General features: G+C 39.8%; 1 protein-coding gene across 1 annotated transcript in view; it reads left to right on the top strand.

Annotated features, from left to right (window-relative positions):
* atp11c (ATPase phospholipid transporting 11C (ATP11C blood group)) overlaps positions 1-13,618 on the top strand; it is a 48,871-nt gene that overhangs the window by 14,065 nt on the left and 21,188 nt on the right. Inside the window, 2 exon segments of the mRNA XM_030739039.1 lie at positions 4,609-4,728; positions 6,131-6,220. Coding sequence (XP_030594899.1) covers positions 4,609-4,728; positions 6,131-6,220 — 210 coding nt within the window.

Genomic DNA, 13,618 nt, shown 5'->3' with positions numbered 1-13,618 from the left:
CCTCATTTAATACAGAATAATTTTTCTAATTTCGCCACGAGTTATGTTTCTGTAGGTGCCATCTCTTTTTGAGAACCCTCATTGAGGAGACAGGGCTTACTTGTGTGTTTTGATTTACAGCTTTTGAGCACCATTGTTGGCTTCATCTGGATTACAGCTAGCATGTGTTTCTGACTGATCTGTGACCTTAAAACTACGGGAAAGCCAGTAATCTACTATTGTTGGTTGTCTGATATATAAACCTGTAAAGTAAAAGCCAGAGCCCTTGAATACTTTGACTTATAGGCTATTTTAGTTGTAGAAGGTGTATTTACTTTTATATTTTGGTAGACCAGCCCTTTGTAAATGTTTGCATTTTACTGGTGTTCTGTTATTAACTACTCATTACATTTGCTGTTACAGTTTTTTGAGTGCGCAGATTAAGGATAAATTTCACAGTTACTGCTTCTGAACAAACACTGGCAGTGGAGATATCCTTGGCTTACTGCTCCTGGGGGCAGGATGTTGTTTTGATATAGGGGAAAAAAGTGGATATGCATCAATTCTTGGATCTTAGTGTGCTTCCTTCCTCTCACACTCTTCTTCCCCCCACGGTTCTGTCCCGTCCTGATGGAGTGTCACTGTGTGCTCATCAGGTAGGGGATGGTAAATTCGACTTCCACACTGAGGTGTGAATGTAGCTGCTCATGCATAAGGGAGCGTTATGTAAACCCATTGGCTTCCTTTTCTAATCTGGACTGCAGGAAAGACGCGGTATTTGAGATTAACATTAAAAATTTGGCCTTTAGTTTTTTTTACCATTAATGACAAGCAAATGGCTGCATAAACTCATTATGAATGCCTTTTTTTCTTCTTCTTCTTTTTTTTTTTTTTGTCCCTACATGCATGAATTAGGCTTCTAAGTGTTTAAGGTTTTTCTTTGATCTAACCTCTGTCTGAAACAGACTTTGGGAAGCTTGCTATCCAGGTGGCCATAATTCACGTGTTCCCCGGCACTTGTCCAAGATCAGATGTTCATGGTAATTTGTCCCCTCAGCCCATGTTACTGGCCTTTATATTAGAAAAAAGCAGCTCCCCTGTCAGCACAACCTTAATAATTTACAGTCACAGTAATAGCAGACTTATGCTTAAGCTTGAAGAGAAAACATAGCTATATGTTATGAAATGTGCCTAGTTGGATAATGAGATAAAATGACTACAAGCTTATTTTCTTACGCACTGTGTGTGTGTCTTCTTTGTATCAGTGTCTGATCTTATTTACGTATTCAATCACCATTTGAAATTAGGCATTCATTGTTATTTTTTTTGTTTTAAAATAAAATGTCTTGAGAAGATTCATAATATACATAAATATAGAAATTAAGTACTTGTTCACAATATCAGGAGCTTGTGATTAATTCCAGAGATGGATGTATGTATGTATGTATGTGTGTGTGTGTGTGTATATATATATATATATATATATATATATATATATATATATATATATATATATATATATATATATATATATATATATATATATATATATATATTAATATATATATATATATAACTTCTTAATTTTATGCATGAATTTTATACATGAATTGTTTTTGTCCTGTGACAATAGAATATATTTATGACTCTGCATTATTTTATCTATATTATAATTCAATTCAATAATAACCCTACAATAATTACAATCAATCCAGTCCTTTTTGGCTGCTCTTTATAGAACTGTAATGTTATATTTGTTGCAATTTTTGCAGCTCTCTTTGACAGATCTCTTGGGGGAAAAAAAGACATTTTTAATGTCAATTATATTTTTTTACCCTCATTAATAAAGAATATATAAAAGTCACTTTGTCAAGAAGTGATTGCAGCTTCTACCTTGTGACAGGAGTGTTGTTTCTTGCTCAAAATGATGTAATATCATTCACGAAAGTTATGTTTGACATGTTTTACAGAGTTTAGGCCAAAAATTAATCTACAGCAATTTAAATACACCCAATCTTTTTTTTTTTTCTTCCAAATACTGGAAATCACTTTTTTGGCAGACGATCGCTTTTTGGCACAACACTGGCATATCTCCAAAAGTCCCTGATAACACCGGAAAAAGTCGCAAAATTTGTGGCTAGTCAATTTTTGGGGAACAAAAAGTCCTAGCGCTAAAGTTGTTAAGTTGGCAACACTGGCCGCCGGTGTTGCCAAAAACTGATTGCAGGTTCTACCATATGACAGGAATGTTCTTTGTGACTCAAAATGAATTGATATCATTCATGAGAGATAATGTTTGAGAGATGCTTGATTGATTATAGGTCCACAAGTAATTTACAACAATATAAATACCAGCAATAATTTTTTTTGGCAAATACCAGAAATCACTTTTTGGCACAAGACCAGCTGTTCAGATGACAAATTGCTCCATTGCCACTGTGTACAGTGTGGCGGCATATACATTTTGCGTACATGCAGTGCAATACAATGTTTTAATATAGGAAAGACTATATTTGATACCAAGATTTCCAGAATTTTTCAACACCAGGATGTGTTTTTAATACTTCCTATTACATTAAAATACCAAAGAACCAGGTGAAATTAAATGCCATGAAAAAAGATCAACATTTTCTTTGTATACTTTTGGAGAGGGGGAGGGGGGTCTGAGTGTACTCTTTGTACACTTTGGAAAATGTTGATAATTATGAATGACCCCTTAATGTGCTGGAAAACCTTGAAAATGGACATTGGAAGTGCTTAAAAAGTACTTGAATTTGATTCTGGAAAAGATGTACGAACCCTTTAATTAACTAATAACTGCCTGGGGGTGTTTCCAAGATGGTTTCTGACATGTTCTGCTAGAAGAATTTTGATCAACTCACTTTTGGACCCAGTCTCAACTGGCCATTTGAAAAAAATTAAGTTAAATAAAGTGAAAGCTACTCTGCTTTCACTTTATTTTTAAAGCCCTTGAGGTTTGCTGCTTGGTCTGTTTTGGAATGTTCCTTTTTTTTTTTTTTTTTAAATGTATTTTTTTCTACTACTCATTAGGGCTGCAACTAACGACTATTTGATAGTCGATTAGTCATCGACTATTGAAACGATTAGTCGACTAGTCGGATTATGAATTGCATAATTATGAAATGGCACTTATTTAGCTATCAGCTTTTACATTTAGCATTAGGTTATTTAAAATGTGGTAGTAACACATACTTCATTCAAAACCTTTAATCAGGTTTGCTGCTGATATGACTAACGGTCCATTTTTCCAACCATAAAAAAAATATAAAGTACTTTTTTGTCCCTGTAAAACAAAGTTTGCACAGTTTTACCAGTACCCCCCATCACTAAACGTGCGGCTGAATGCTATCCGATCTTTAACTCTGATGTCGTTTTTGGGTCCAAATGATTCTAAATAAACAGCAACGGTATAACCCAGGGGTCGGCAACCTGCGACTCCGGAGCCGTATGCGGCTCATCCAGACTTAATGTGCGGCTCTGCGGGTCGTGGAAGTAAATTATCAGTATCCAGTTGAAGTGCATTTTGTTTTTCTCAGTTCGGTTTTTGTTGTAGTTTTAAATTGGAACATTAGTGTGATCTTGAAATATTAAAATAAAATCATTTTACTTATTTATTTTAGTTTTTCAATATATGCGTCACTCGCGTAACCTATACCGGCTTCCGGTAGCGGCTACCGGCTTCCGCTATTATTTGCGGCTTTTCCGTGTAAACCGGGTTCAAATGGCTCTTTCCGGATTACGGGTTGCCGACCCCTGGTATAACCAATGACTGGTCACTATTAAAGATGATTCTAACATACCTTATCAACTGCAGCTATTTCCGCTTCTCTTTTATCATCAGTAAAATCACACCTGAGTGTGTTTTTTTCGAGTTATAGCAACCAGGGACACAGCATTGCGGCAACTTGATCACATGACAGTTTGGACCAGGAAATGGAATTCTACGTCATCACTTAACAGCCGGATTGCGCATGTGTGAAGCTTGCCAGAGAAAGACGGACAGGAAGATGTCTCACTACGTAAAAAAAAAAAATCACCAGTAATAATAAACGACTATTGTCGACAATTAAATTCGTCGTCGACTATTTTTTGTCGACTATGTCGACTAATCGTTGCAGCCCTACTACTCATGAAAGACGATGTGAGACAGACAAAATTAAGTTGTAGTCTTCACACTATTTTGGCCCTTTGACCCTTATCAAATTTTTATTTGGCCCTTCTGCAAATTACTGTCCAGTGCTCACCAGAGCGCTTTTCAAGTCTTAATTTTCTGCAGTTGAAACTATAATCTCCTAATTATATGGGTGCGATTTAGACATAATCAGACTGGACATTTATTTTATGGCTGCAACTCATTCTAAGATTTTTAGATTTGCACATGAAATAACAAGGCATCTCTTTTGTTCTTATTGATGAATCTGCACCCTCAGTGCATCAATTTAAAATTTTGGCTTTTTTTTTTTTTCTTCTTCAAGTAATTGTTGTTTCATGTATAGTGCACAGTTGGCTTTGTTAGAAATGCCTGAGTTTGTTCAGTGTCTAGCATCTATTTAAATGAAAAGAAGAACCTCAGCTTACTAACGTCCTCTCCCGACCCCTCTTCTCTAGCTTGGTGGAGATGACAGAAGAGTAGACAGTAGGACTATCTATGTTGGCCATCGGCCGTGTCCTGCCAATGAGGTTTTCATCCCACCCAAGTTCTGCGATAACAGGATTGTGTCCTCCAAGGTAAGAATCAAATTCCCATGGTTTTGCCAAGGCTCTAGTCTGGCAGTGCACCAAGATGTTTGTTTGTTACTCTGTGTGTTATGTTTCACCTTCATACAGGTAGTTCTAGTTTCTTATTTAGCACTTGCAAAATGAACTCTTGAACTGTCCTCAGCATTCCAGTATCTGTATTTCTTTATTTCCCCTCCTACTGTCTCTCCTCATACTTGTCTTGGCTCCCAATGGAAGGCGATTATTTGTCTGCCAGTGGAGCACAGACTGTGGCAAAGAAATACATGGCTGCTATTAATGTACTGGAACGGTGGGCAATTCGGTTGTTTCCCCTGGGCTCTGACTGCAGCCCCCCCACCACCAACTAAGTCTTATTTTACCCATTAGTCCTGTGTCAACAGCAAGCTCGGGCAAGTACTGACTGGCTGGCTTGTGGATCTGTAAGGTGAAAGTGATCAGGGGAAGCAAGTGAGGTGATAGTAAAATGGCTCCGGGATTTATAATGGTGCAGAGCATCCCTGCAAGGAAGGGTCAATCTATTAGTTTCTGTCAGTTTGTCAGGGTAAGGAATCTTTAATTACCCCATCTGTAGTGTTTATTCTCCCTCATGCCTCTGTTCTTCCTGTTGCTTCCCTGCAGTGTCCAACCCCCACCTCTCCTCTCTTGTTCTCATTGTTCCTGCACTCCCCACCCTTTCTTTCTTGCTACTTTCACACTTTTTCTCTTTAGCAAAATAAGATGGGCCACTCTCCTGCTGCGGCATTTCAACACTATCCCCATGCATTTCATAACCAGGGCTTCATTGTTGTTTCTGTGCAAGATTCTGCAGATGTGAGTTTGTATTTGTGTGTGCGTGTGTTTTTTTTGGGAGTTTATTTTGGTGCTTTGTTATTTGGCGTAAGGTTACCAGCAGAGTATTGTTAAGATGTGTCTCTGGGAGTTTGGTAGACATGTGTTGCTTCGGACCCGATGGTATCAGCAGTCATGGCCACTTAAAAAAAATAAAGCACACATAAACAGTCTACCACTTCATAAATTCATAGGCTCTACATTCAAGGATAGCCAAATAAAGGAGATAAACCTCTAATCTGAATCAGTGGAATACCTGTGATCCCCCAAGGGCTGTCTTCCTAGTTGGTGCAAAGTACAGAGACTCTCAGCTATTGAAGTTGCCTTCCTATTTTCTTTCCCCAGCACAAACATAATACACAAATGCAAGACTGTGAATATTGAATGTCTCTAATCTCTCTTCCCTTGCCAAGCCTTTGTTTAACCTCCCTAAGTTTGATTGCAAAACATCATGGTAAAATGGGAAAGTCAGAGAGCACAGAGCAACAAAGACAAGTCCACATGCAGTAATTTCTATTTTATTTCCCTTTGTCATGTATGTTTCTTCTTTTCTCTCCTACAGTATACAGTATGGAACTTTCTACCAAAGAACCTGTTTGAACAGTTTAGAAGAATTGCCAATTTCTACTTCCTTATCATCTTCCTGGTGCAGGTAAGAACAAGCTCTGTCTGCATGCTAACTGAAACAGTGATAAGTTTGTTTATCATTTTTAAATAATGACTTTGTGGGTGCCTGTTGTTTATGTGACTGTCTTAATTTGTAGTCAGGTCCTGTGTTTGAAGGTCTGGTTTCAGGCAGATTATGAAGTAGATGCAATGTTGTTTTTATTAAGCCTGAATGGGTCAATGTACCAGTGTATACAGTCTACGCGAACTACATACTGGCTGTGTTGCCTGCATAAAAAGGGGCGTGAGAACGTGTGTCCATGTGCATGCAGCCATAGCAGATGTGCAACAGTAACAGGAAAAGTGTGTGTGCAGTTATATCAGGCGTGAAACTGCTCTACTGCATTTCCTTACTGGGCCTACTTATCTGGGCCTTGTTTTTAACTGAACTACAGAAGGTCATAAAGCTCTATTTGAAGCAAGGTAGAATTAAAGATAGGCTTTTATTTCTGATTTCCTCAGTTTGATCAGTATAATTGGTCATGTTTAAATGCCTTGCTTCTATCTGCTCTCATTTGCCCTGCTCAGGTTACTTCATTATGCAGAGTCCAGCATTTAATCTTGTTTACAACTGTTTCAAAGAACTGAAAAATTCAGCGTCACACCAAATCTTCAGCAGGTTAATTCAGCTAACACATTGATCCACATACTGAGAACAGGATCTCATCTCTTCCATTGTTTTAGAGTAATACTGAAAGAGAACCAACATCTAGGAATAAAGTCAGTGAAAAAAGTGAATCAAATGAAAATTAAATAAATATAAATAAATAAATATATGGCCCCCAACTTGGTTCAAGTTGAAAATATTTTTTTTGTGTAATTTTATAAATTTGAGTTACAGTAAGGAGTTACATAGCTAATCTATAAGCATCTGTTTTGAGGGTTCAAGAAAGCTCTGTACATTCTAATCTTTGTCTCTCTTGCTCCAGTGTTAGTTCGTAAATTATTGGCTGTTTCATGGGGCATTGCAACCATGATTATGTGTGGAAAGAATTGATCTTTTTTTTTTTTTTTTTTTTTTTTTTAAATCATAACAGTATAGAATTAAAATACAAGGTTCAACCTGTAAATCTGTATTTTTTTTTTATCTTCCTTTAATTCTTGAAATTGTGAAACATGTCTAGAATTGCAGATCATTTCTATAGTAACTGCTTCTGACTTTGTCTGAAAGTCCCATTTTAACAGATTTGTTAGTCTCATGGCAATCTCAGATTTTCTTTTTGTGTCACTGCCTTGGCTTGCTTTGCCTGTGCTGCCTTGGCTTTATTACTGGAAACTGTATTGGGTGAGAATGCTGACTAAAAGACATTGACTGGCAACCCTATTTTTGTACACTTAAGTGACTCCTCTCCTCTCCTCTCCTCTCCTCTCCTCTCCTCTCCTCTCCTCTCCTCTCCTCTCCTCTCCTCTCCTCTCCCTCCTCTCCTCTCCTCTCCTCTCCTCTCCTCTCCTCTCCTCTCCTCTCCTCTCCTCTCCTCTCCTCTCCTATGATTTGTTTATACATCTGCTTTTCCTCTTCCATCACCTTTTCCTAACTATCTCTTTTTGTGTTCTATGGAAATGGAAACTAACTGGTCTCCTTTTAGCGATAACCTAAACTATCTCAGCAAAGAGCCCTCTAGTGTAAACAGGTGCTGGCTTTAGAACCTGTCAAGAGGGATGTGCTTTCTCTAGTCACTTACTCACTCTGAGCTTCTGTTCCCAGAAACCCTGTGTTTCGGTGTCACAAATTATATTAATCTCAAACAATTTCATATCAGCTGCAGTGTTTCTAAGTTGCCTGGCTTAATTCTAGTGCTAATGTGTATAAATGCTGGAATTTTAATTTGCTAATTTATGAAAATGTATGAAATTATCATGAGGAAAATGTAGTACATGTATGTGGACGTAAACCACAAATCATTCTTGCATCACTCATACAAACTGCATCTTGTCGTATGTGAATGCAAGGAATTTCTACCTGTCGTGTGATTTTTGTGTGTGTGTGTGTGCACACGCGCTTGCGCATGTTATGTATGAGTCAGTGGGTGTCCTGGGTGTTTACCCGAGCTGCAGTATGGTTGGCATTTCTCCACTAATCCAGCTTCTCTTGAGGGGGCTCCTTATCCTAACCACTCAGTCTTTCCCATGCAGCTTGCTATTATATTAGAGTGTGAGAAACAGGTACACAGATGTGCACTCATTTTGCACTTGCATCTTATAGATAGAAATAAATCTTCTCATTCCCCAGAGAGGCTTGATGGAAATTCTCCACCAACAACCAAATGTCATTCATTCCCAAAGTCTATTCTACCCTCCTTTTGTCTCGCATTGTCATTTGGTGTCTTTCTTTCTGTCTCACATAACCTCCAATTCGCTGCAGCGCTGCACTGTTGACGTCAGCAGCCAGGAAGCCCTCTGTACATCTAAGTGCCACAAATAGACACAGGCTGATAAAAAAGCACCACTCTCCTATAAATAGCTCTGTATGTCTTTGCTTGAATTTGATTGAATGGGAATAGAGCACTATGAGAGAATGAGAAAAACGGCGTTGAGAAGGCGAGAGAAAAGGAACGACAGAGGAAAAAAAATGAGAGGGCGAAGGGGTAGGAGGATGCGAGGACCCACTGTGCTGCTCTGGGACCCTGGGGACCAGCTGCCTGTCGCTCACTCTGACACACTTCCCGGCTCAGATGAAGGGCTTTGTGCTGCCCCGTTCTGCTGCTGTGATATCACACCAGCACATCAGCAGCAGTACATTAGTTCACGCTTGCTGCTGTGATTTCTTTTGGTTTTGCATTTGGTGCAATGAAGGAAAGGTATTTATTTTTCCCCATCATGTGGAAGTTTGGTGGTGATTGTTAATCAGTGCAGTGGAACACAAACTCTTAGATTAGTTTGTTGTTTAGAAGAAGCAGAGAACATCAAGGTTTTGTGTAGGTTTTAGTATCCTTAGGAGTTTGATGTTGCAGTGTGTGAATAGTGATGATCTGCTGTACTTAAATTACCACTGAACCATTGCTATTGTAAAAGTGTAGGCACATGTACTTTCTAAAAGTGTTCTAATAATTTGTCCATGATGTTCCTGGAAATGCTGAGCAAGCTCAAACTGCATGCATGATCACAAAAGACCTGGGGCTACACAACTGCAAGCCATCTAAACACAGAAGCACCAGTTGGTAGTTCGTGGATTAAACGGAATAGTATTTTTAATTATGACTAAATAACTGAAATAGTTTCAGTAGGTATAGAGTCAATATGTTAAATTTCAGTGACAACTCTTCTGTTCCAAAAATGGAGGCTGTCCTAGATACAGCCATGTCTTTGAAGTCTGTCAAGTGATTTTAAATTGTATTATAGTGTGGGATTAAGGTTGTTTTGTGTGGGTTTTGATGATGAACAGATAAAATGCCACCATCAGCACTTTCTTTTTTTAGTCCTCTATTGAACAGTAGCTAAGGATAAATCAAAATCAAACTCTTAGGCTGAAAGTTGGCTTTGTAAAGCATTTTCTTTGTACTGTGGTAAACTGTAGTTGGGTTTTGCCATCTGGCTGCAGCATCAGAGAAATGCTAGTTGCTGTTATACTTTCTGTGATTACACAAATCTAAATCTAGTTATGTGAACAAGAGGTGTTGGAAATTAAAGGGGACCTAACTCTGTATTTTTAATATTGCTCTCTACTAGAATAGCTTTGCATGATTCACGGTTTAAAATAACCAGTTTTTATCTTACTGGGCATTGGTGCAAATCCTTGTGTAATCCACTGTGTCACACAAGCTGATTAAGCTCATTTGCCTTTAGGGGGCACCTTTTCTTTAGTCCAGCTTCCTTCTCATTGGATGCTCCTCACAGTTGCTGAGCAGCTCCCTGCTCACAGCCAGTGCTCTTTGAGATGACCATGTTAACAATATTCTGTCTATATCATATCAAAATCTATCTATCTATTTCTCTAGCTCTCTCTGCTCAGAAAATTAAAGAAACACTTTGAAAACACATCAGATCTCAATGGGGAAAAAGTAAGCTCAGAATGGTACTCAGTAGTTTGTATGCATGCTTGACGATGTTGGGGTGTTTCCTAATAAGACGATGGATGGTGTCCTGGGGGATTTCCACTCAGATCTGAACCAGAGCATCACTGAGCTCCTGGACAGCCTGAGAGACGGACAACCATTCACTCACATTCACACCTACAAGCAATTTAAAATCACCAATTAACCTAACCGCACTAACTGCATGTCTTTGGATTGTGGGAGGAAGCCGGAGTACCTGGAGAGAACCCACGCAGACATAGGGAGAACATGCAGACTCCACAAAGAAATGACCCGGCCACATGGTGGATTCAAACCTGCTTGCTATGAAGCAACAGTGCTAACTACTCTGCTACCACGCATCCCTCCATGGAGATGTAGGGATGCAAAATCTCATCTTGATATCTTTCTGCATTGAGATTGCCTCCAATGATGACAAGCCTGATTGTCATCACCTGAGGTACTAGAAGCTCAAAACAAGACTCAGTAGCAACTGTCAGTCTGTTATCACAGTGGTTTTATCAGTGTTTAGGAAAGGGATCTTCTTGGTTGTGCCATCAGTGGATTGCTAACATGAACAGGGCAAACCTAGCTTTCATCAAGAGGCTGCTTCATACAGCAGTAGATACATAGCCTAAGATCTAAAGAATCTTTAACATATACCCCCAAATACTCTTGAATGCTCACTGCTCCTTTAAACCATTGAGCACTCTCATCTTATAACACATCAGGCTACTGCGGCAATATTAATACTTTGGTTTTTGTGTTACTGGAAGAGCTACAAATATAATACAGACTCATACAATACAGACTCATATAATACAGACTCATACAAACTACAAGAAGCAACTACAAGAAAAAAGTTGTTTGCTGCCTGCAACAACTTGAAAAGGAAAAAGCCATTGACCGCCCCACTTACTACCGCCTGTACCCTGGAGAAGCCACTCCATGCATTTATGGACTCCCAAAGATCCACAAAGAAGGAGTCCCACTTCGACCCATTATCAGCAGTATAAACTCGGTCACCTACAACATTTCCAAACACCTCGCCACCATCTTATCACCGCTTGTTGGCATCACACCCCACCACATTGAAAACTCTACAGTATTTACTAACAAGGTCCAGAATCTTGTACTGGATCCAGATGAAACCATGGTGTCCTTTGATGTGGTTTCACTTTTCACTTGCATACCCACAACTGAGGCAGTGGAGACCGTCAGAAGACGACTACAGGAAGACGACTCCTTACAGAACAGAACCAGCTTCACCCCAGATCAGATTTGTGCACTTTTAGACCTCTGCCTTACCACAACATATTTTAAATACAATGATGGATTCTACAGACAGAAGCATGGATGTGCCATGGGCTCCCCAGTGTCTCCCATTGTAGCCAACCTTTACATGGAGGAAGTGGAAAGTAAAGCTCTTGGTTCTTTCAAAGGGATGGCACCTAGCCACTGGTACAGATATGTAGATGACACCTGGGTCAAAATCAAAACCCAAGAAGTAGAAGCCTTCACTCGTCACATTAACTCAGTGGATAAATACATACGTTTTACCAGGGAGGACACCAGAGATAACAAGTTACCATTCCTGGACTGTGCGGTGCTTATCGAGGAAGATGGAAGCCTCAACATTGAAGTTTACCGGAAGCCCACACACACAGACCAGTATCTCCTCTTTGACTCCCACCACCCTCTGGAACACAAACTTGGGGTGATCAGGACCCTACAACACCGTGCGGAAAGTGTTCCCTCTAAGGCAGAAGGGAAGCATAAGGAACACACACACATTAAGAAAGCCCTCAAAACATGCGGTTACCCCAACTGGGCCTTCATCAAATCAGCTAAGATGCACAGGAATGAAGGCCAAACACAAACTACAGAGAATAGGAAGGACAAGAGGAACAACATTGTCATCCCATATGTGTCAGGCTTGTCAGAGAAACTCAGAAGAATTTTCTCCAAGCATGACATCTCAGTATACTTCAAACCAAGTCACACCCTAAGACAAAAACTGGTTCATCCCAAGGACAAACCCGCCAAACACAAGATCAGTGATGTAGTGTATGCTGTTCAGTGCAGTGAAGAGTGCTCGGACCTCTACATTGGTGAAACCAAACAGCCTCTTCACAAACGAATGGCACAACATAGAAGAGCCACCTCGACAGGACAAGATTCAGCAGTACATCTGCATCTGAAGGAAAAAGGGCACTCTTTTGAGGATGCCAATGTCCATTTTGGACAGGGAAAACAGATGGTTTGAAAGAGGAGTGAAAGAAGCCATCTATGTCCACTGTGAACAACCATCATTGAACAGAGGAGGTGGATTACGTCACCAACTTTCCCCCGCTTACAGTGCTGTCCTGAGCTCCCTTCCCAGATGTCTCAACCCCCATTCACACCTTTGTTCCAGTGACCTCAATAGGCCACAGGAAACAATGGAGCGGAGTCCTAAATTGGTTTCAACTGAAACCACTGATTAAATATGACCCACGCCCCCTTCACACCTGGGCACATGTGTTCACACACATGATCAATAGAGGGTCATAACCACCTCCAGGGGACTACGCCCACAGGGGTTTAAATACCTGGGTCTCTCCACCATTTGGTTGAGAACTGAAGAAGCCTTTCGGATGAGAGGTGAAACGTCTTCAAGAAACAAAAAGAAGTCCAGTCGCCTTTTTCAAGCTCCAGAGAATAATACAGACTCCACTCTTATCCTCCAAATAGTAGAGGTGTACTAGTCCGTCTCTGCTTTGTAATTGATTTGTCCTTAATTTAACTGTAATCACACTAAAGTTTTGACTTCTAGTACAGTGCCCTTGTACTTTCATGAGTGTTTGTTTTGAATGGGTTAAGTGTGTGGATCTGTGCTTGTGTCTGACTGTTCTTACGAAGTTTGCTGTCATTTTATTTCATTTTCAGTTCAAGCACAGGTGAGGAAAACACTGGAGACTGCATCAAAACATATCCTAGTTGAGCTGATGTCTATCTGACACTTTGCAATGCTCCTGGTCAGAATTTCAATGAGCTGGATGTGGTGTGTCTGTGCGTGCTGTAATATTCTCCTCTGGCTCTTGGGGGAGCCCAACCTGCATTCTGCATGATCAGAAATGCAAGGGTAAATTCTTATGATGGTTCTAGGTGACCACAAAGACAATGGAGTGTTTGTGTACTGTGATTTTTAGCTGGGAGCCATGTGAGGTGCTGCTCTTAAGCTGGATGTTTACCTGATCCTTGCATTCTTATTACATACATGACTGAAAATGCAAACTCCAACACTATTAATACTCTTCATTAAGATTTCCCCACACAACCTCAGGCAGGTAGGTGAGTTGTCAAAGCTTTCTGCTGGCCCTCTTCCATGGCCT

The sequence above is a fragment of the Archocentrus centrarchus genome, chromosome 10, assembly GCF_007364275.1.
Source record: "Archocentrus centrarchus isolate MPI-CPG fArcCen1 chromosome 10, fArcCen1, whole genome shotgun sequence".
In the NCBI taxonomy this organism is placed as follows: domain Eukaryota; kingdom Metazoa; phylum Chordata; class Actinopteri; order Cichliformes; family Cichlidae; genus Archocentrus; species Archocentrus centrarchus.
The sequence above is the reverse complement of the archived record's forward strand: the minus strand, read 5'-3'. Positions and strand labels throughout refer to the sequence as shown.